Source organism: Sander lucioperca, chromosome 9 (genome assembly GCF_008315115.2).
Source record: "Sander lucioperca isolate FBNREF2018 chromosome 9, SLUC_FBN_1.2, whole genome shotgun sequence".
Taxonomy (NCBI): domain Eukaryota; kingdom Metazoa; phylum Chordata; class Actinopteri; order Perciformes; family Percidae; genus Sander; species Sander lucioperca.
This window is the reverse complement of record NC_050181.1, coordinates 12,180,870-12,204,662: the sequence shown is the minus strand read 5'-3', so window position 1 is coordinate 12,204,662 and position 23,793 is coordinate 12,180,870. Positions and strand designations below refer to the sequence as shown.

At 37.4% G+C, this 23,793-nt stretch overlaps 2 protein-coding genes across 2 annotated transcripts; both read left to right on the top strand.

Moving 5' to 3' along the window:
* The first annotated feature begins 333 nt into the window (after positions 1-333).
* ppp1r7 (protein phosphatase 1, regulatory (inhibitor) subunit 7) lies at positions 334-6,462 on the top strand. The gene is made up of 10 exons (XM_031294302.2): positions 334-461; positions 1,249-1,344; positions 1,594-1,649; positions 2,058-2,123; positions 2,395-2,525; positions 2,767-2,929; positions 3,107-3,223; positions 3,330-3,434; positions 3,568-3,654; positions 4,261-6,462. Exons 1-10 carry the CDS (start codon positions 422-424, stop codon positions 4,435-4,437), a joined length of 1,038 nt encoding a protein of 345 aa, XP_031150162.1. The 5' UTR covers positions 334-421; the 3' UTR covers positions 4,438-6,462.
* Positions 6,463-7,432: 970 nt separating this feature from the next.
* On the top strand, positions 7,433-17,294 carry ubxn7 (UBX domain protein 7). Its single transcript, XM_031294300.2, has 11 exons — positions 7,433-7,556; positions 9,652-9,805; positions 10,096-10,160; positions 10,279-10,344; positions 10,511-10,623; positions 12,267-12,413; positions 12,818-12,908; positions 13,991-14,121; positions 14,965-15,451; positions 15,560-15,639; positions 16,782-17,294. Exons 1-11 carry the CDS (start codon positions 7,451-7,453, stop codon positions 16,941-16,943), a joined length of 1,602 nt encoding a protein of 533 aa, XP_031150160.1. The 5' UTR covers positions 7,433-7,450; the 3' UTR covers positions 16,944-17,294.
* Positions 17,295-23,793: the final 6,499 nt, after the last annotated feature.

Sequence of the window (23,793 nt, the reverse complement as noted above, 5' to 3'; positions counted from 1 at the left end):
AAAATTACTCATTATGCAGAATTACACAATTATATCACTTCATATACTACATTATTGGACTATTGTTATTGATGCATTAACATGTATACAGCATTGTAATGTTGTAGATGATCTATGTTGTGCTTTTTATACTTATATGGATAGTTTAATCAATACAAATGCATCATATTCTATGTTGATCACATGTTTTATATGTAAATGCTAATCTGCAATATAACAATTATAGCTGTCAGATACATCTAATGGAATCAAAAAGTAAATGTCCCTCTGTTTTAAGATATTGTTTTAGTAAATACGCAGTACAATGTGTGGTTTTCAGCAGTTTTTAGTGTGGGCCACCAGCGCCCTCCAGTGTCTGGCCACAGTATCATGAGCCTTCACTGGATTGGCTGAGCGGTTGTCAGGACTGTTTACAGGAAACATGGCTTCCAGGTCTGTTGGAGAGCATCAGGAGATGGAAGGCGAGTAAATGCGTAAAGATGCAGCCGTGATATGGTTGTATTAGCTGCGTGAACTGGCATTCATTTAGACAAATGTATCTATTTATATATGAGCACATCCGGCGATTAGTTTTCCTTGTTACGAACCACACCTTCACCATTGGCTTGCTAGCTAACAGGCTAACAACAATCCTCGTTAGCTGACGTTATTCAGTTAACGTCAACTCACACAGTCCTTCTAATCGACATCTAATTTCCGTTTTCATAGCTGCGTTGTCTAGTCTAATGGTTTGAAATTTGATTTTATGTTTAACGTAGCTCGTCCGCCCATATAACATCTTTCTAGTCGTAAACCTGCATACTGTGGTCCAATTAGCTACCCAGCAAGCTAACATGGTTAGCAGTGTTTACCCCTTGTGTTAATGTGAGTCAGCTAATCTTAGTTTGCGAGTTGTCTCTAAACTGGTAACATTGGAAATACAGCTGTGATCACATCCACAGCAATTCAAACTAACCGATTTAATTCAGTAACGTTAATAGTTGTAACTTGTAATCCCGGGTGGGCACACATGTTTTCGCAGAGTGTAGACACATGATCTAACGTTAGTTAATAGCCTTTGGTTTGTGACAGTCAGACAGCGGCTGGATGCTTCACATGACATCCCCTGACTCCTCAGCAGGCTAGGTGGAGCTGGGCCTAGTCTTTCCATCACATTACATATGCATCAGCTAAATGTGTCGCTGATACAACAGCTCTGCGTCTGTATAGAGAAATATAGCTTCACTTGTCTTTGTCTGCTGACTGTAGTTGACCGAAGGGGTGAGTCTGAGGAGTCTGGTGATGAGGAGACTAGGAGGAGGAGTATCAATGGCAACGTGGACCCCACTCAGCCCTGTACCACTGGTAAATAAGCACATCTGCAGGCAGCACAGCTAAAGTGACACAAGTCAGACTGTCAGCTGTAATGTAATTTCATGTGAATGATCAAGAGTGTGACACAGATCAGTCTATCCACATGACAGCATTACATAACTATGAGTCTTCTCAAGTGCTTTAAAACCGCCTTAAGTGTCTATATCATGTTTATGAAAACCCTACCTTGATGCATTGGTCATATTACGTTATTTGATGCATTCTTGCTTCCATTCCAAGGTAAAGAAGAGTCTCCTGTTGACATGGACACCATAACCTTGGACCCAGAGGAAGAGGTTAGTAGATGGTCTAAAAAGTTTGCTGAAGTTTGGCAGTAGCTACTGTCACAAAATGTATGTCGTAATGCTTTTTAACAAATCCCAAGCAGAATTTCCTCTTGGGGAGAATATAGTATATCTTAAAATGTCCTCCATCTCTAATGACTCAATTTGGTAGGATGATTATAAAAGACTTCAGTTGTCTTTTAGGAAGGTAACATTTTTTGGTAGATTTTTATTTGTAGAACTTTGGAGTGGACATACAATTCTTTATTTGCAATGCAGTGTTATATGTTAAAAGGTTATGTTCTTCTCTAACAGATGTTTAACCACTGCAACTATATCTCTGGTGTCTGTCAGTCCACGATGTGTGGGCTAGGCACTTGTATGTACATGATTAACCCTAATAACTACGTTTCTTTCTAGGATGTTGATCTTGTTCATTGTCGTATTGGAAAGATTGAAGGATTGGAGGTGCTACAGAAGGCTAAAGTAAGTAATCTCAGTTTTTAGTGCCACTGTCAGTGAGTGATGAAGTAATGGTAGCAGCGTAGTATGCAGAATCATTATCATTATTTTTTTTCCTTAGAGAAACCAGACAGAATTTTGGTTGCGACCATTTGTTCTTTTTACTTTGTTAATCATATCTAAAAAAAAATATCATATCTTTTTTTTTTTAATAGAAGGGTTTGTGGTCTATGATGAAATACAGCTATTGATTGTATCTGTTAATTGCTTTCTTTTAATCCTTCTCTTTGTACAGACACTCTCCTTACGACAGAATCTCATCAAAAAGATAGAAAACCTTGAAAGTTTGAGCTCACTGCAGGAACTAGATCTCTATGACAATCAGATCCGCAAACTGGAGAACCTGCAGACCCTCACAGAGATTGAGTAAGTCTGAAGAAAACGGAAGGCTTTGTTTCTAATTGCTTCCGCATTTTACAGATATTCCATCCAGAGAGGGCCAAACTCAAGTTATTTGTTATACTGTTATATGGCAAATCCACATTTTTACGTATTGGTATCAGGTGATTGCTGGGGGTATTGTATTTTCCTTGCAGATAACATAGATCAAAGAACCAACATCTCAAATACAATTAATTCTAATCGTATACTTATAACTGATCCACAGGCAGCTCGACGTGTCCTTTAATATGCTGAGAAAGATCGAGGGTTTGGAGCAGATGACTCGGGTGAAGAAACTTTTTCTGCTTCACAACAAAATTGCCAACATTGGCAATCTGGACCACCTCACAGGCCTGGAAATGCTGGAGCTGGGCTCCAATCGCATCCGGGTATGTCATAAATAAATAAAATAAAATAAAAAGGAAATGTTAAAACTTTGCAAATCAAAAACTACATATATGAAAACATGTTTTTTTCAAAATGATGGTGTAAAATGATATATTATAGGTCATTATAGTGATTATGTCGTGTTTATTTATGCCTCTTTCATTTTGTTGTGTTCACAGGTCATAGAGAACCTGGATACACTTACATCTTTGCAAAGTTTGTTTCTTGGCACCAATAAAATAACTACGCTTCAGAATCTGGAGGGTTTACACAACCTGACTGTTTTAAGCATTCAGGTAATTCACAAATTATCTTCAACAATTGTGTAAGTGGTTACAAGAATAAAACTAAAGTGTGTATGTGGAAATATTGGTGAATAACGTAGTGTACTTTTATTTGCAGAGTAACCGGATTACTAAAATTGAGGGTCTACAGAATCTTGTCAACCTGAAAGAGCTCTATTTGAGCCACAATGGCATTGAGGTCATTGAGGGCTTGGAAAACAATGTGAGTTATAGAAATTCCACAGCCTATGTATGAAAGGGCTGAATGCCAAACTGTCCATCATGTATTTTGCTAACTGTGCAAACATTTACAACAAAGTCTGTTCTGTACATTCAAACACTGTTTTCCCACACAGAAAAGGCTCACAACCCTTGACATTGCAGCCAATCGAGTAAAGAAAATCGAAAACATCAGCCATCTGACAGACCTGCAGGAGTTCTGGGTACGGATAGTTTGTGAAAATAAACTAGAATGTAATTTGATGGTAATTTGATCTGCCACTTGTCTGCCTTTTTAAAAGTGTAAAGGCTACTTAGATGAGCATGCATCATCAGACATTTCTGGTGACAGCCATTGAGAATTTGTACTACTTCCCACAAGAACCTAGGGGAACAGATAAAACAAAATGTACTTTGAAATGAAATACCCCAGGTTAATTTTCCTTTTGAAAACTTTTAGAAAGTTGATTTACAAATTCATAAGAAACTTATTTAATATTTAATAAATTGTTAAGAACACACTATACAGTTGTAAAGCAGCATTAGGGCAATTTAAGTGTTTATTTTACATATATAATAAACAATTTACATATATAATATACAGTATATGCAGTCTATGCAGTTATCCTCGCTAACAACTATGTTATAGTGTGTTATAAACCTTGATTAAGTAATTTATAAAGTCTTATTAATTCTTCTTCCTCTTTTGTCATCACATCCTCTACATTGTATGTTGCAAGAGTGCTTAAAGTTTGTGTTTGAGCTTTCTTTGCAAGGCAAAACTAAGTCTTTCCTCTTATTGGCTATATTGTCTTTCAATCCCTCCCCAGATGAACGATAATCAGATAGATAACTGGTCAGATCTCGATGAGTTGAAGAATGCCAAGTCTCTGGAGACTGTCTACCTTGAAAGAAATCCTCTACAGAAGGATCCGCAGTACCGGCGAAAGATCATGCTAGCGCTGCCCAGTGTGCGCCAGATTGACGCTACCTTCATCCGCTTTTAAACTGCAGTGTAAAATTGACCTGCCAACTTCTCAGTGTTCTCCCTCACCACCCTGCCTGACCCTCTTACAAAACAAACTTCATTTTGAAACACACTTGCCTCACTAAATCACATAGTCACTCCAAACACAAATACACATTCCAACATTCACTGTCACCCCATGTATGCACTCACTCACACCTTGATCTATGCTGTTGTGTGGAAGCTTATTTATTTATTAAGCTGGACTGTGGAAAGGATTTAAAAAAGTACCCTACACCCATGTCATTATTTTTCCTCTACACTTAATTTTCTTTTATTGTTTTGTATGTGGGATACAGTATGGAGACACAATCAGTCAGTGCCCATCAGGAAAATAAGATATGAGTCTTATTTATTCATGTTGTTGAAGTTGCACTTCTATATATATATATATATATATATATATATATGAGAGGAAAGGGTGGCATTTTTACTATTTGAGGGATTTTGTTGCGAGTTCTTTCCTTTTTGTTGGAGAGGATGAGATTGTTCTCACGAGGTAGACAGTGGGTAAAATAACAAACATCAACATTAAATGGAAAGTCCATAACAAAATAATTTACATATTTTAATCTTCAGAATACTGCTTATCTTATTAGGTTTTAACACGCTTCAAAGCTGTCCTGAACGAGTTACCAAACTTTACAGCCACAGAAACATCTCTAATTAAGCCTAATATGCCAAAGTGACACCATGCAGGTTCATGCCAGTTCAGTGAAGTGGCACCTGCTTGCATCCGTCTTTTTAAGGAAAACGGCAAAAACTGATGAATCATTTTAATAAACTGGTAGAAATCTTGCTTTGGTTCTCTTGACTTTGAGAAAATTGTTCATTAATTTGTTTTGAACTGATAACAGTAAAATGTAGATTGTTTTTTAAGTGAATTTACTTACTAATGGCAGGACTGGTCTTACATAAGTGTTAACTAATGTAGGATATATTAAGTCATGTTCATTTACTGAACAAATTTTCGGGTTTAAAATTTCCGAAATGTAAAACCACTACAGTGACACATTCTGTAATCTCATTTGGCGTTCGGTATTGCTTAAAGATAGATAAACCTGTATATTCATGTTTGCCATAGGATTTCGTAGATCAAGTACTAAGATGAACAAAAAGTGAATGGCCTATTCGTATGGTCTCCTGTATATAATGCTTGAGTGCACGTGATTTACTCCCGGATTACAGTTAAAATGTGATGCATCTTTTATAAAAGAAAAATTTCCCACATACATTAAACACTTATCTCCGCTAACAAGGTCACATTTGGACACAGCAGAAATACATCAGATTTCAATAAATTGATGGGTTTACATGGAGAATGCTAAACTAAGTGCTTTCTGTGCAAAATAAGATATTTATAATTATTATCTAATTCCTTTCATCTGGGTCTAAAGTGCATATTCAAACTGTAGTGGCCTGAGTTAATATTGTATCACCCTTTGTAGTCAAGAAAATAATAGCATAGTATGCTGTTTTTTATCGTAGGTGTCTTTAGCTGACAAATTGCTCTCTTTCAAAGGAATTAAAATGATGATCGTAAATCCAAGTAGTTATAATTGGTGATTTTGACCATGTCTCAATAGAACATTTATGAGCCCATTTCAGACTATCGGTGAAACTGAAGGACATTATACATGATTGATACGTTATTTTATGTTCAGCTTTAACTATAATTAACTTAACAATTGACCAGTGGGATTGGAAGTGTCACTTTGTGTATTTGTAAATAATTTGGACATCTCATGATGTAGAAAGTCAGTGCCATCATCACCTTCCCCTTGTAAAGTGAAATCCTTTTTTTTCTTACTTGTTTTGCCAGGCAGCACAGCAGATTTGTGTGAGATACCGTAATTATAGCTTGAATTTGATTGGTTACTGAATGAGCAATTATTCAAATTGCTAGTAGCTGATTGTTGAACTGAGTCTTCAGGTTCCGGACTTTGTTGATGATGTTTTCAAACTGAATGTATTATGCAAATAATAAAGTTACACTACTTAAAAAGAAAGTCTGTAGTTGTAATATTTGTTGTCATGATGACTGATGCAGTCTAATTTTGAAACTGTAGCCCATTGTCAGCTTGTCTTGAGTATCCTTTAAAACCTTCCTACAAAGTCTTTTATGTTAACTTTATTTACAATGGAGTACAACAATAGTGATTCAAAAACATAAAACAAGTGTGCAATTAAGTCCATTAAAAAAAAAGGTCACTTTAAAGTTCAAATTCATTATAATTATTAAAAGGCTTCTTGGCCTTTTTGTTCTTAGCTTCTTTAATTAAGGTGCCAGACCATGTAGAATTGTGGATGTGAAATTTACCTACAATGATCAGCAACTGAATATTATGAATTCTCTTTATCCCAATAATCACTTGCTACATAAACAGAGAAGGGAACAACAAGAGGAGAACGGAGTCCCTGGAAGCCATAAGGCCCCCACTAATCACAGCATCACATGCTAAAATACATTAATCCACACGACACCCATTTTCCTACAGATAAAACGCATGTGAAAAAACAAAAAAGTGTTTTCCTATCTAAATTCCGAATTCTGAATTACAAAAATTATAGGTAGACCTGTAGTCCAATGCAGTATTATTTGTTGAATACAGCAAGCTTTTAGACTGCTGTACAGCGAAGACCAAAATAATTTTGCTCCATGAAATGCAGACAAATACAGTTTAAAGCATTCAAATTGAAACATGTGATGTTTGTTAATGAATGCTTTATCTCCAATAAAAATGGTTAAAGAGGAAACAGTGTTAGTTTCTAAGAGATAATATTTCTTTAAATACTATGGGGAACCTACAAGAACTGTATAAAACCTATGAAATAGCGATCTTTTTTTAAAAAAGAATTATGAATACATATGCTAATAACTCGCCATTTGTTTACTGAACTACATAACCCACAATGCAGCACAATCCTTTGGTGACGTATGGGGCTTGCGCCGCGCCAGCGCGCCAGGCAGGGGAAAAGGGACGGCGTAGCGCATGCGCGACATTTATGTTGTTGTTTGTGGCGGTAAGATGGCGGCGCTCGGAGACACCTCAGCTCCGGGGGTGAATGGGTTAATACAACAATTCACATCAATAACAGGTAAAAATTACATTTTATTTTACGTGTGATCTATTAAGTAGGTTTTGGTTATCTAACAGGAATAGGTCCCTTGTCCAACAAACCACAAAATGAGTGCGTAGATAAGAAAACGGACGTTAAGTCCTCCCCTGGCCCCTACGCTGTCAATGCTTTGCAGAAGGGAAAAAGCACAGCCAGTTATCTGCTAAACTCAAGTGAAAGACTCAGAAAAAGGAACAGAAACCCATCCGCTTTGAATAGTATCTGTCACAACCACTTTAAAATATCATATTTTCTTCGTGGTGCTCATTGCAGAGACTATCTCGCTAGCCTAGAGCTGATTTTCTGCTCCTTTTTCCATTACATGTTGTTTGATAATGTGGAATGGACGTCGGCTGTGCAACATTTCCCTTCTTCATCATCATCCAGGCTTTACGTTGTGTTACTGTATTCTTCACTCTGACTGTGAGGTTAGCCGCACTCGGATGAGCTCACTGTCTGTCTCCAACTACTCGACAAAGGTCCTCTATAGTTTGTGTGCTTGACACAATGGACAGTGTATCAGTTTTAAGTTATTTAACGGAAAGGAGAGGGCAGACTCAGTTCGGGGGCTGCTGCTTGACTTGGAAAGTGAAACGGACATGCGCAGTACACACGGAAAGATCAGTGTAGCCAAACGGCGCTGTTCACGTAAAAAAGACTCAAGTTAACCCTCAGATTAGTGTTTTCTCACATGCAGAGTATTTCCATACTTTTATTCATTGTGTCAAGTCGTGATCTTAAGACATTTAAGGACAATCCTGGTGTTTTGCAGCCTATTTGTAGCCTACAAATTACGTAGCCTACACTTGAGCTACATTAACGTCACTGCCTACTATTTCCCAAAGCATACCATTAACCGGATGCATTTTCTTCATAGATTAACTTTCAGGCAGTTTTGCTTTCTTTCATTCATTTCAGTACAGTGTTGCAGTCAACTGGCAAGGACTTGTTGGTAATCCATCGCAGTGAACAGCAACTCTGCCTTTTATGAAGTTACACTGTCGTTGCATTTCATAGGACCCTATAGTTGTAAAGCTTCATTTTGCATTTACACTAAACAAGGACTATTTTATCGAAAGCAATACTGAACGGGATGTTCACATTGACAAGGTTTTTCACAAGCCTGTTTCAATCTTATGCAAGTATGCATTGTCACAAAAAGTCAAATGAATAAAAACTAGTGAAAGGCAAGTTATAAAGCAAACAAAAAACGTGTTAGCATGTCCCCGCATGTTGCAAATAGGCTAAAACATGCATAAATTAGTATGATACTGTATAGATTCATTTAATGGAGTAATTTGATATACAACAGAAGAGCTGCAGACATCAAACTACTACATCACTGATGTTTTGTATGTAGTACAGAATATGCTTTACTGTGTGTCACATTTAAATATTACTATATACATTGCATTTATAATGTTTACAGATGTATTATTGCTGTAGATGTGTGCAGATATGTAACAAGAAATTGCAGTGCAGAATTGACAAAGATATACTGTATTTGGGGTAATTTAGAAGTGTTATCCCCATTACATAGTTTGTCCCCCTGAGAGCCCTCAAAAGTAAATTTTTCAACTGTTCAGTTTCTGAATAGTACATATCATAGTCATGACGTTAATAATCAAACTACAGTATGCGTATCAAATGTTTATAATAAAACCAAATCGCCAAATCGATCATCTTTTTTTAAAACTTTGAAATCCTGATAACGATGTCAAAGCATTCCGCAGGCTCTAGTCACAACATAGTAAAATGAATCCATGGGCCCTGTTAAAGTAAGTTATAAAACAATGAAATGATAGGATGCTTTGAAAAAGTGAAGTTAGCAGTAATGTATAGGCTACATGATGTGTAGTAAACAAGTTTCAACATGCAAAAATAAACATAGTCCATTAAATAGGTTATTTCAATATAAACATATTTTACTGACAATCTGCAGTTTTCAATCATAGATAAATTGTTCCATGACTGACATGGATAGTGTGAAATTTCACACACATGTACCTGTGCATTAGAATTGTGTCCATATTGTTTTTCAACATCAGTATGCCTTTGTCCAACACTCTTTTAGGAGCCACAGAGAGTGTAGGACAACATATGTTGGAAGCATGCAATAACAACCTGGAGATGGCAGTGACCATGTTTCTGGACGGAGGTGGGATTACAGAGGAGCCCAGCACCAGCTCCAGTTCAGCAGCTTCAAGCAGCAGAGCTCCCCCTTCAGAGTATGCTGATATTTTTCCTCACAGACTTATGTCAGATAAAAGTAAATCAAAGTCTTTCCAGTTTTCTGCCACATTTAATTATCTTTAAAATAGTCTTTTTTTTTTTCTTTTTTTTTTATAGTGCTCCATATTTGCTCTGCTAGTTTAGAGTGGTTGTCGTTGTGGTTAACAGTGAGCTGAGAGTAGAATTTGGGGTTCCGAGCACTACTGTGATTTGTGTTGTTGCTGGTTGATATAACAAAGTTCATTGCTTCTTAGAATAATACTGTATATATTGCCTCATGTCTCAGTGACGTACGAGCACCCATTCCTCAGAAGCAGGACATATTGGTGGAACCTGAACCATTGTTTGGAGGTATAGTAATTTTCTTATTGGACCTCATGCAAACAGATGTTACACAAAATAGTTGTTTCTGGCTGTGCTGTTTCAGTCATCTGCTTAATGTGATATGATGTGTCTGTTATACATGCAGTGCCAAAGCGAAGAAGACCTGCACGATCTATATTTGATGGTTTCCGAGACTTTCAAACAGAAACAAGTGAGTAAATTCAAGCTTAAAGAATCTGGTCCGTAGCGATCTGGTATAGATTAATGCTGCGTAATTAACACCAACAAGACAACCTGTCACCTTTTCTCTCTGTCTCAACCTTTTCCCACTGTGTCTTTATTTCCTGTAATGACTATGAATGTTTTTCTTTTCCCAGTTCGCCAGGAACAGGAGCTGCGTAACGGTGGAACAGTGGATAAGAAACTGAGCACCCTGGCAGACCTTTTCCGTCCTCCCATTGAGCTCATGCACAAAGGCAGCTTTGAGACGGTGAGGAGTCAATCACTGGACACTTTAAACCACAGATCTTTATTCAGTTTGTGTGAACTTTCAGTGAAATCTCAGATGGTGACTGTGTAGATCAAAGGTGGGAAACCAGGTCTGCCACGTATGGAAGGTTGTAGGTTGTGTGCAGGTTGTCATTTGTGATGCATACATTTTCCCTCTCTGGTTGGATGTGCACTTGCAGTATATATGTGAAATCAGCTGATGCAGTGTTTAAAATGAAAACCTGCATACCCTCCATGACATGATCACATACCACTGATGTAGATGGTTATGATTGTTCTCCATAAAGAGACACGTTTACTTCAAGAATTTTATCATTTGTCATCAAGCTGTAGCTTAACCACATATGTTCTTTTGGTCTTCCTCCAGATTTGGCGATTTAACAATCACATCTCTCAGCAATTGACTAAATCCATCTTGATTTTCTGTGTTTTCTTCTGATTCTATTATATGTATTCTATTCTATATATAATAGAATAGAATACACATAAATCACATATTTCTCAATGGGCTATAGAGCTGTTTTTTAAGAAGCTGAATTGCGATATATACAGTATGTATAGTAATAATTTATCATGCAGCATTAACACAACTAGAAGAAAGTTACTTGTGCGATTTGAAGAAAAACAGTTAAAAGATATCTTGTAACCAAAATTTCGAACATACAGTATATTCAAATCAAGCACAATTATGGCACTGAACCTTAATTTCAGCAAATTTATCGAGGAGTCAAGGGTCTTTAGTTGCACAGTTGAGAACAGGAATCCTTCCTCTGACCCTTGACGTTGGCAGCTTTAAAAACATCCAGTAGGACAACATGTTGTGTGAATAATGCAAGGAGAATTAAACACATTTTATTTTGTGTTGTCCTTTTATATGATGAGTTAAGAATATCTGTATTAAATGAAATGTCAGAAATATTTTGGTGCACTGACGATGACAAAATGGAATGGTTGTTTAATTTGAATGCTTATAAAGTTGGCTATCTTTGTTTCTAAAGCTTGGGGAAAATGTCAGGATGGTTTATTTGTTTAGTATTATTTGTAATGTATGTTCCTACTCTGGTTTCTGGATCTCTTTCCTTTTTTTCCTCATAAATAATGCTATTTATCAGGGTTTCTGCGGGGTCTAAAAAAACTCTAAAATTTAAAAATCTAAATTTTAGGCCTTAAAACGTCTTAAATTGAAGTATTGTGTTGTAGGTCTTAAATCATTTAAACAGGTTTAAATTTTCCTACGTCCATGCAACGCTACCTCATTATGCTAATTTTTATTATTATTCTGTGGTGTTGTAGTTCTTTCTATCGCTAGTCCAAATATAATTTCGCTGTATTACGACTACAAATGAGACCGGCATGTAACTTTTATTGCAGCCAGTCAGCTTTCGTGTTATTGGCGCGAGTCTCTTTCGGATTGTACCACAGACATAAAACTTATGTTATTCTTTGGCTGTGGCGAAGTTCAAAGTTCAAACGGGATTTAGGGCTTAGTTGATGTTGTGATAAAGGTCTTAAATTTCATTCATAATGGTCTTAAAAAGTCCTAAATTGTACTTGGTGAAACCCTGTTTATGCATGACCCAATAATAAAAATCAAATTATATATCGCCTCTACTGTGCTTACAGGCAAAAGACTGTGGACAACTTGAGAACAAGTGGCTTATGATCAACATTCAAAATGTTCAGGACTTTGCCTGCCAATGCCTGAACAGGGATGTTTGGAGTAATGATGCAGTGAAGACCATCATCAGAGAACACTTCATATTCTGGCAGGTATGTTGTTTCATACATGGCCTGTGATGCTTTCATGTTCCTGCAAACTTTGTGTTGAGGTCTTTGCAAGGGTCCAGCAACTAATTTGATGGGAAGGTCGAGTTGAACTTCATTATTCATTTGAGAAATTAATTTAGTCAGTGATGCAAAAATGGAAACCATCGACAGTACAGCAACGGAAACGGTAAGCAAGAAACGTAAAGCAGTGCATTTACAGTGCAAATGTTTTTTAAGTACACAATGATGTTGTAGTACCCATGTTCTACTGTAGAAAACGTCTTGCAAACAGCCTGACCTTATTCAGCCTGATCCTGTCCTAATATTCACATAAATGTCACTCAATTTGAGTATATCTGGTTTATGGTTCATGTCTGAACTGTATTGTGCATTTTCATTCATTACAGGTATATCATGATAGTGAAGAGGGACAAAGATACATCCAGTTCTATAAGCTGAACAAGTTTCCCTATATTTCCATCCTCGATCCCCGCACAGGTGAGTGTTCATGGGAAGTTAGTAGGGGTGCAAGATATATCGACTCAATATCGTTATTGCGATATATCGAAAGTGTCGCAATAAGTATGCAATATTTTTTTTTTTATTTTGTGGAGCGCTGCGTCCCGTCCGTTGGCTGTGTGGCTTAGTTGTGTTTGATTTAGAGCCAGCTTGAAACGATATAATGATCATGTTTCATTGGCCAGTTACCGTGCCACTTGCACATGTTAGTGCATGTCAGCGCACGGGTCCACTACGTGACAAACCCTATGGAGTGTACCACGTGTGTGCATATTTTGACAGAGTGACAGTGTAAGTGAAGAAATTGATAGAGACAACAAAACGGAACAAATCAGAGAAAAGAAAGAAAAGTTGTGTCTTTATTTATTTATTTTATACTGTCCAACCAGTAAAACATGTCCTGTTCTGTAGACATGGTCCTTATTTATGTATTTATTCATGTTGGACCAGTCCAATATGACAGTCCAGTAAACCTTGTGTTGTATTTGTTATGAATCTATTTTGATGCGTTTTCCCATAACTTTTGTAATTTTACATATGTTTAAAAATGTCGAAATTAATATCGCTATCGCAATATTCATAATTGATATCGCAATATCACATTTTGTCAATATCGTGCAACCCTAGAAGTTATTATTATCCACATCCATCTGATGCTTGATCTTCAGTGACACCATACATCTGCTGTTGTTTGGGGTGGAGGACAGCATATACATCTCATGCATGCATACTATTTCGAAGACAACACAACAGCATTAGGAGAAGTAATTTAAAAGCAGCAGTATACAACATCCTTGAATAATGGTGCGTGACTGAGCAAGAGATGATTAAGTGTTGGGATCAATACAGGCCAACAATAGGTTTTTTCACTTAATAAATAATAAAGATGAATGATGAAATATAAACGCTACGATGAGCAGATGTCTCGCCCTCGCTGTTTACATCTGCAAAGTAGTTCTAAATCAATGCAGCTGAAGCTGAACACATGTACTTTTGCTGCTTAAATGTTCTATAATTGATTTTGCTATTGACCTGTGGTGTTCAAAACATTTCCCCTTCAGGTCAAAAAATGGTGGAATGGAATCAGCTGGATGTGGCATCGTTTTTGGAGCAGACTACTGGCTTCCTGGCAGAGCACGGCCAGCTCGATGGGCCATCCTGCCACGCACCCCCTGCCAAACGAGCTCGCTCTGTGGGTCTCTCATCTCATGTGTCGCCTCTAATTCTCATTCTTTTTTCTGCTCTAATAGGTGTTCTTTTCTCTCTCTCTCTGGGACTCTGTTAGAATATCACAAATTAGAATTATTTATCAATTGTAGAGCTTTTATTTGTTATTTTAGTTACAGGGTTCATACGTTTGGAAAAAACCTGGAAAGGTTATGGAATTTGAAAAATGCAAATTCCAGGCCTGGAAAGGTTTTGGAAACATAAAAAGACCCAGAAAGTTTTGTAAAAGTCATGGAATTTTTTTTAACACAGCATAATAATATGTGATTAATAAATGTATTTCACGTCGTCTTAACCTCAATGTTCTATTCGATATTACGAATCCCACTATGAACAACATAAATTGTCATTCATTTTATTGTTAAACCTCTGAGGGTAAACTTTAACACAGATTTTTATTCTTATTGTATAATGTTGACTGACATTTTCAGGAAAACATAGTCATGGAAATTTGCCGAAAAGTATTGGTTAAAATGCATATGAACACTGTAGTTATTATATATCATGATAGAACTTCTAAAGGCTGAATAACATGTAAAATATTACATTTTTTGTGAACTTATTTCCACTGTACTATCTGCAAGAAAAATGCTTGTGTCTGCTTGGTCATCAATCTCTTATTACTGATGACAGTATCTCAGAATTTGCACACGTCTTATCTTATATAATAGCACCGTTAGTCACCCCCAAAAATAGTATTGGCCAATACAGCCATGGCTAGTGTAATAAGTAATACCATGTTTTTGTGTTATTTTACCCAGCTCTTTGATTTGTTTTCTACAGCTGCACACTCTGTTTTTTGTTCTAGGAGAGTCTGATTGATGCCAGTGAAGACAGTCAGCTGGAGGCAGCGATACGAGCCTCCCTACAGGAGACCCACTACGAGTCCTCAAATGCCCCCGAGGCCCCTGATTCCCTCCGATCAGATGACGAATCGGATGCAGAGCCTTTCTCTGATAGCGAGGGTCCCATATCTGTTGATGGCTCAGACAGCGAAGAGAAAAGTTTTACCAGCAAACACACTCCGCCCCCTCCGGCCACTGCGGCCCAGCAGCGTCTACACCCCGATAGTTCCACTTCTTCCCATAGAAAGTCTCCATACAAAGAAAACAACCACAGTCACAAGAAAGAGGAGAGCAAAAAGAACCACCTGGAGCCCTCAGCTGCTGCTCCTCGTCATCCTCAGCCTGACGCAGATTCTGCAGGTAACCACTGTCTCCCAGCAGACGAAAGCGCTGGACCTTCCACGACTAGCACCACCAAAATCTGTGACGTGGACTGTCCTGACGACAATGGTACGTCAATGCGTCATTCTAAGCCTCGAACAGTTATGATGACGGTTAAGGTATTAAAGATATTTACCATCATGTTTTTTTTAATTTTTTTTTTTTTTTTATACACAGGTCCCAAAGCCAGGTTGATGCTCCGTTACCCTGATGGACAGAGAGAGCAAATTTCCTTGTCTTCTAAAGCAAAACTTTTGGTGAGAACACACTACAATACATTTTTGGAAATACGCTTCTGAGATTTGTTGACGAGAGTCAGATAAGAAGGTCAATGTCACACTCATGTCTGTACACTACGGCTGCATCCACACTACTACGTTCTCATTTTTGAACAGCATTTCGAAACAAAAGCGGTCTGCGTCCACACGTTCCTTTAGACTCCGTATAAGAAATGATCTCTGTCCATATAAACACATCTGAAAACGCATATCACATGACAATTCGCATACAGTGGGCATGCACGTGCAAACATAAAGCAGATTGTCTAATGTTGATCTGCGGTTATTATGGATGTATAGGTTGAAAATACAGAAAGTACTTAGGAGAAAGAATGGTGAAAAGTAGGACCAGGGATTTATTTGCCTGGACCGACGACGAGGTGGAACTGTTACTGAAAGGTATGTAAGCCTACCTAGCTAACCGATAAGACTGACTCACGTGCGCCGTCGTTTCTGCTCATCAAGACCACAACGGAACCCCGGAATTTTCAAACGGGGTCAGCAGTGATTCCAAATGTTGTAGTTTAGGGGCTTGGAAATGCCGGAGTAGTGTGAAAACCAGGTGTAAAGGTAGCAAAAGATGTGCGTTTTTAAAGAAAAAACATATAAGTGTGGATTTAGTATGGAGCTGGAGCCAAGAGGGTATAAGCTTAGCATAAAACTGGATGCAAACTGAATTTTTTTTGCCAGACTCCAGGAAGGTGCTGGTTGCCAAGAAATAAGTCTGGCACAGAACTCTCTACAAAACAGCAAATTGTAATTTTTAGCCTTTGTTTTTTTGTACAGATGAAACAAACGAGGTACAGTATAATGTGTTTATTAGTGAGCTTTAGCTGTGCTGATAAGTGGATTTATTAACTTTGGACAGAGCTAGGTTGGCTCTAGGTAAGCTAAGCTACCTGGCTGCTGGTTCCGGCTTCATATTTACTGTACAAATGTGGGAGTGGTATCTGTCATGTCATCTAACTCCTGGCAACAAAGTGAATAAGCGTATTTTAAATGTCAAACTATTGCTTTGAGTAAAATAAATGGTAGCATTTCCAAACAGTTAATATTATCACACGAATACTGATTGTTGCTTACAATGTCTCACCTCTGGTATTTTACTCTTTCTCGTCAAGGCCCTGGTAAGACACGTCCAATCCAAAGGCTACCCAAATGAACGCTTCGAACTCGTCACCAACTTTCCCAGAAGGAAGCTTGCCCACTTGGACTATGACATCACGCTGCAGGAGGCGGGGCTTTGTCCACAGGAGACTGTATTTGTTCAGGAGAGGAACTAGCCTTGTCAGACACACTCACTTTTGCTTGTCTGTATCTCTCTGCTAGACCTCACCCTTTCACCAATGATCTGGGACGATGTCACTGGCCTTGATCCTATAACCTTCTGTTCTCCTGGAATTAGGCCCCATTTTTGCCAAGACAACTATTTGTGGATGGACTACTTTCCCCGCCACTCCACGGGTCTGAATACTGACATCTCTACTGACAGCCTAATCCCTTTGTAGTGCGCTACAGTTGGCCAGTAAGGTGTTAAAGATGCCGACACTCTTTAATTTTTTAATGCAATATATTCTTTTCTGATGCAGGCTTCATCTTGTTCTGAACACTGAGGCACATCTGGATAGAATATATATATATATATATATATATATATATATATATATATATATATATATATATATATATATAAACGATAGCTCATATTCAAATAAAAACAAAGCCTAAATAATGGATCACTGATTGATGATGAGGCACGAGGGACTTTTACAAAAAGACTTTTACCTCCCAGAAAGGATGTTAAATGTCAGAGTTTATTTTCTTGCTCTTATTTTCTTTACCTGGGGACAGGTTAAGAGAGGCTCGTTCTTGTTTATTTTGACCCAAAGTTGGTCCCTCACACGGTCGTCGTTTGAACAATTGTAATTATTTGGAAGGCAGGGCCACTAAGAGAAATGGTTTCGGAAATGACTAGTCAAGAAAATGTGTCGGACATCTGTGACACACTTGTGAAGATCTGAGAGGATTTGGGTTGATCTGCACATTTTTACTCACGTTTCTATTGGTTAATTAGAGACTCATAGATTGTTTTTGGATTTCAACTTTTGATACAGAAGGGAATGAATGAAGGGTGGTACATCTCATCAGTCGGACCTACACTGTACAGAGATGGCTTAGCGAGACTGATATTTAGCTGTAGTCAATGTTTCCTTTCTTTTTTTATATGCTGCCAAGAAAATATGCTGATGTTGAAATATAACCACCAAAACCAAGAGAGATTCTGCTTGGTCTTTTGTCACATTTTAAATGAACTACACAGGCATGTGATGAGACAAATGTCATAGGTTAAAACCCAAACCAATACCAAAACAAATCTAGAAAGACATGTAATAAAAAGAGAAATGCAAAAACTCATGAGAAACAACTGCAACAACTCAAAGCAGATGTGTACTACTCTGTTATGAAAATGTGTTTCAGTATGCACCTAGCTATGCCTGTGACTTTATTTAATCAAATTATGTTCATATGATTTCTTGTTAGTTGCTAGCCAGGGATTTGTTATTTAGGCCTAAATCAAAGACTGACAATGTTTAGTAAATTAAACAGATGACAACAGCTGTATAAGGCTGAGAGAACCACCTCAGAGTACCAACCAATGCCTCAACAATCTGGCAATTTGTTATAGGATCTGTAGTGTCTGGAACTCCTGCTTATAGTTATATAGCTTTTTAATAATGCACCATGTGGGCTTTAATTAGCTCAAATGTGGACAGTTGGTGGCAGTAATGTGCCTTAAATATCAACAATCCTTCAATAAATAAGGTGAAGAAGAAGACCACTAGCCAGTGCAAATAATGAAGGTTTAAAAATATTTAAATGAGTTTCACAAATGTTTTATGAAAAAGGAAATGAATACAGAATGTTTTTTCATCCTTAAGGATGTTTTTGGGTGACAAAACAAAGCATGTTAATGTTTGTTGGTGAAAAGTTCAAGTTGCAGTTTGTCCTGGAGAGGCGCTGTTTTCCTTTTCTATTCGTTTTTCTATTTTGAATGGTCCCTTATTTTAAAAAGTGAGATTTCCATTTCTTTTTTTATTATAAAGCAGGTCAAGGTGCTATATAAATACTATAAAAATATCAAACACTCAATCCACAGGGAAATGTACACAGCCCGTCTTTAAACGAACAGTCAGGACTCTACTATATATAAGTAGAAAGAACCGCTACAGTGCTGTTACAGTCTTTCCCCAGCTGCAATGAGGGTGTGGAGACTCTGGAGATGCGCAAGACCCGGAAATGCTGACCAATCACAGCAGACTGGGCCTTTTCAGGATTGGGGCTTAAAGAGACAGGCGCTAAACGGAGAGTTTCAGACAGAGGGTGAATATAGGTATTTTCAGACCGACAGTATGAGAAAAATCATGTGTAAGCATAAACAACAAAGCATGAAAAATATGTTCTAGTATTAACCTGAAAATGAGCATAATATGGGACCTTCAAAGGTTTTTTTTTACTGAGCACTTCAGTCCTAAAAGAATGGAGGTGATGTATGCTGCCATGTTAGTTTACTAATATCAGAATAAGCTATGTGGTAAAAATTCATTTTTGATTACAGACGTTCACGGGTCGTTTAAAGGATTTGTTGAAATGTTGCGATTTGGATATAATGAATACAGTATATGCAGAGGTATAACTGTAAATAGCAGTGTCAATAAGTAAATAAATATTGAAAATCTACAATTAGAAAAATAGGAAAATGTGACCAGTGTTACAGTACTTAGAAACATTCAGTTCCCCGTCTCTTTTGTCACAGAACGTCACTGTGATTTATACTGTAGATGAGATTTAGTGTCGAGCATTTGAATGAAAGAAGAAACGAGTCATTGTTTAGCATCTTAAAATTTTAAATACATTTTTTTATATTTCCCTTTGAATGAGGGCCCCAACTGATAATGCTAACTGTGTACAGGGCAACGGTCAGAGGTGAAAGAAAAGGACTTGAAGCTGTACAAACAGATGAGGGCTCTGTGTCACTCCCCTCGCTGTTTGGATACTACAGTATGTGAAGGGCATTCCATTTTTGTGTGTGTAATAGACAAAAGGAGAATGAGGGGAAATGTGCTGGCAAAGGGCAGCGCTGAATAAAGTACTGAATCCTTTTCCCCCTTAACTTGAAAAAGAAATGTATGCTTGTAATGCTGATCAGCTGCCTCAAATACAGAACAGCCGAGGTTGTAGGTTTTCTTGCACAATGGCATCTGGAATCAACAAAATCACAGGTCAAAATGTCATCTTTTAAATCAGTAAACTATCAACATTGCTTTGGATAGTTGACATGTGACGCTTGTTATGATGTTTTGCTATTTTTTGAGCTTGCAGGTCATAAAAACATTTAATAACCCAGCTGGAAAAATACTAACAAGCTAAAAAAGCAAGACTGATCTAATATCCTGCAAAAGTTGTATGTTGAGGAGGTTAAATGTTTTCACCTAACAGCGATAACCTGCATTTATTTCACTTGAAACCTACATTTATTCATCAGTGCTTCACGACAGGGCCCTCAGCACGACCCTTGTTTGAGGTTTTGTCTGTTGCGTAAGAAGTATGTTGACCCCAGTCACCTGTCAGCTAGTTCTTAAAAAGAAATCAATTACAGTTAATGTGTGATCAGTGAGCCTTCTTGGAGCTGAGTTTAAAGGGGCACTCCACCAATTTTACATATAAAGTTCAGTTTACTTGTCACAAAGAGTCATTGTGGCTTTCTACTAATTAAGCCATCATTTTCTTTAATGGAAAGCCTGTGTTACAAACTGGAGGTGTAGAGTTTGAAAGAAGTGAGCATTTAAGAGCCAAGGGACTAATGGAAGATGCTATTGCATTATGGGAAATGTAGGATCCAGTTTTTCTTGGCCTCTGCTGCATCGATTTTGACCATTCTTGTTTTAATCTGTCTCTTGTGAGTCCCACAACTTTATGACTTTATGATCACTGGAGTACCTGTAATATATGCAGAAGACAGGAGCCTGCAGTTTAGAGAAGCATGTTTGTGGATGGAAAATTTGAATCACCAGATTGGCCCGGTAAAATAATATAGCAGTCCTTCCTATCCTGCAAAAAAACTGCTGGATGTAACTATAAATAAAATAGGATGACTTTTTTTGATCAAACAAAGACCTGATAAGCTTAATGAATGTCACCCTCCTCTCAAGCTTCAACCTACATAGGTTCATACTGCACTTAAGTAAGCATTTGAGGTACTTGTATTAAAGTTGAGTCATTCCATTTTATACTATATAATACTTCTCCACATTTCAGAAGGGAAAAATGTACTCTTCACTCATCAAGATTTACTTGACAGCTTTTTAGTTACTTTTCAGATAATGATTTTACTTTAAAAAACATTTGATAAGTTTATGAAATAATGCATTATTAGAGATTAAACCATTGATTCCCAAGCTTTTTTTTTTTTAACTTAAGACCCTTCACAAAAAAACTGTCTAAGAGTTGTTCCCCCAAATAAAGACCCATAAACTTCTAATATTGTTTAATTATAGTAGCTGATTAAGGCCCAAAGAGCTAAAGCGCTTCATTATTTAATTTAAAGCAGAATTTGTTTGGCAGAATTTAGGATTTTTCATCTTTCGTACCCCATTATTCATCTCACAACCCCTGAGATTTAATTAGGGGTCATATCTGTTTGAAGGGGGCCTAAACCAAACTAAACTGTTAATTAAGTTGTTACAAATAACTTCACATCCACCAGCTACAACAGTGAAATGCCTTGATGCATTAATATTCAAATATTGTAATATAATAATAAATCATATTTTATTGTATTATATTTTTCTGCAGAACAATTACTTATATTTATATATAATTACTTATTTTTGATACTTTACATTTTGCTGATAATACTTCTGTACTTTTGCTATAGGATTTTGAATAGGACTTTTACTTGTAATGGGGTGTTTTTACATCGTGGTATTGGTACTTTTACTGAAGGAAAGTATCTGGGCACTTCTTCCACCTCTGCAAAGGTGACATTGTAACATCATTAACAACTGGGACCAGCAGTGTCTGTATTTCCTGATTAACCAGCCAGATGTGTTTTTCTAGAAACAGTTTTCAAAGGGGCTGATTCAAGAGTGTTATCATCATGTGTGGGTATTTAAGATGAATCATCACCGGCTGAGCATTATGTCACCGCTCACTCCTTCACTTATACTCAACTTTTACATCTTAGTCAAGTGCAAAATGCACAACCCCTTCTCTTGGCAACACTTTTCTTTTTTTCTTTTTATTATTTGTACAATATTTCATGTACATCTGAAGTGGCAGTTGCTTTAATGATGTACCAGAGCCTATACGCAGAGCTTAGCAGGAAAAAATTAATTTGAGGCCTGCGTCACAGACTGAAAGAGTGTTTGTGTGCAATGTCCAACCTATAATGCCTTGTTAACCCCCTGCTCTGCATGTTTCAAGAGAACAATCACTGATAATAAGCTTATCCGCTCTGATTTAGCAAAGTCAGGATGGCTTTGTGGACTGTAGTCACTATCAGACATGCAAGTCAGTCACAAGAGTCCCAGAGGTATTTCAGGAAGCTGGGGGACTTCAAAAAATCAAAACAAATATTACAAATTATTGATTAATATCCCTACATATCCATATGCATGTTTACTGCAACAAATATCTATCACTTAGATCATTAGATTATCTTGTGTTTTTAGACTCATTTGTATATTCTTTTTCATTTTTTGTCTGGTGCCTCCAGCAGAAATCCAGCTCATTTGAACAGAAACATTATTATTCTACAAGAGTATGCAGTAAATAGCAACTTGTGCAGTGATTATAGGATAGTAATGCTATTGAGTTGCTGGCTGTGTTGTCAAGAGGTGTCATTACAGTAATGCTGCTTAGGGAATTGTCAGCAGTGATTGACAAAGGCACAGTAATCATAATCTGTGGGGGTTGAGGAAACAGGCACAGGTTTAAGACTCAAATCCTGACTCACCAGGCAGATAATGAGAGAATCTTTAATCAGTCAAAGAGCAATAATTCCATAAAAGCAAACACATCTCACACACAGGAAAGAAGATCAAAAACTGGGATGGAAATGTAAAGCAACATAGACAATCTGGGTAAACAGGTGAATGCTGGCTGAGGAGGAGTATACTCTCACAGGCCTCTTTATTAGGTTCACCTTGCTAGTACCGGGTTGGCCCCCTTTTTGCCTTCAGAACTGCCTTCATTTTTTGTGTCATATACTTAACAAGGTGCTGGAAATATTCCTCTGAGATTTTGGTCCATACTGACATGATAGCATCACGCAGTGGCTGCAGATTTGTCAGCTGCACATCCATAATGTGAACCTCCCTTTTGACCACACCCCAAAGGTGCTCTGTTGAAGATCTGGTGACAGTGGAGGCCATTTGAGTGCAGTGAACTCATTGTCATGACTCATGTTCCAGTTTGAGATGATTTGAGCTTTGTGACCCTGTGTAAATATGTTTGTTTTATTATTATTATTATTATTATTATTATTATTATTATTATTATTATTATTATAACAAATTCTATTTTATAATTTCTTATACTTTATGTATATTTTTTCTCCTATGTCTACTTAATGTGTATTTGTGTTATTCTGATATGTGTACATTTTGTTTTCTTTTGAGCTGCTGTAGCATAGGAATTTCCCCAGTGTGGGATTAATAAAGTCTATCTTATCTTATCTTATCTTATCTTATCTTAGAGAACTGCTGCTCACTGGATATTTTCTCTTTTTTAACCAAACCAGCCCGTCAGGCACAAACAACCATTCCACCTTCAAAGTCACTTTCAAATTACCTTTCTTCCCCATTCTGATGCTTGGTTTGAAATTCTGCAGATTGTCTACTAGGATTTTCACGCATAACTTTCTCTAGGGTTTACAGATAATGGTTCCAAAAGGAGAAAAAAGCATGGCATGGCCAGACTGGTTCGAGCTGATAGAAAGGCAACAGTAACTCAAATTACCACTTGTTACAACCGATGTAGGCAGAAGAGTATCTCTGAACGCACAACATGTGGAACCTTGAAGCAGATGGGCCAGAGCAGCAGAAGACCACACCGGGTGCCACTCCTGTCAGC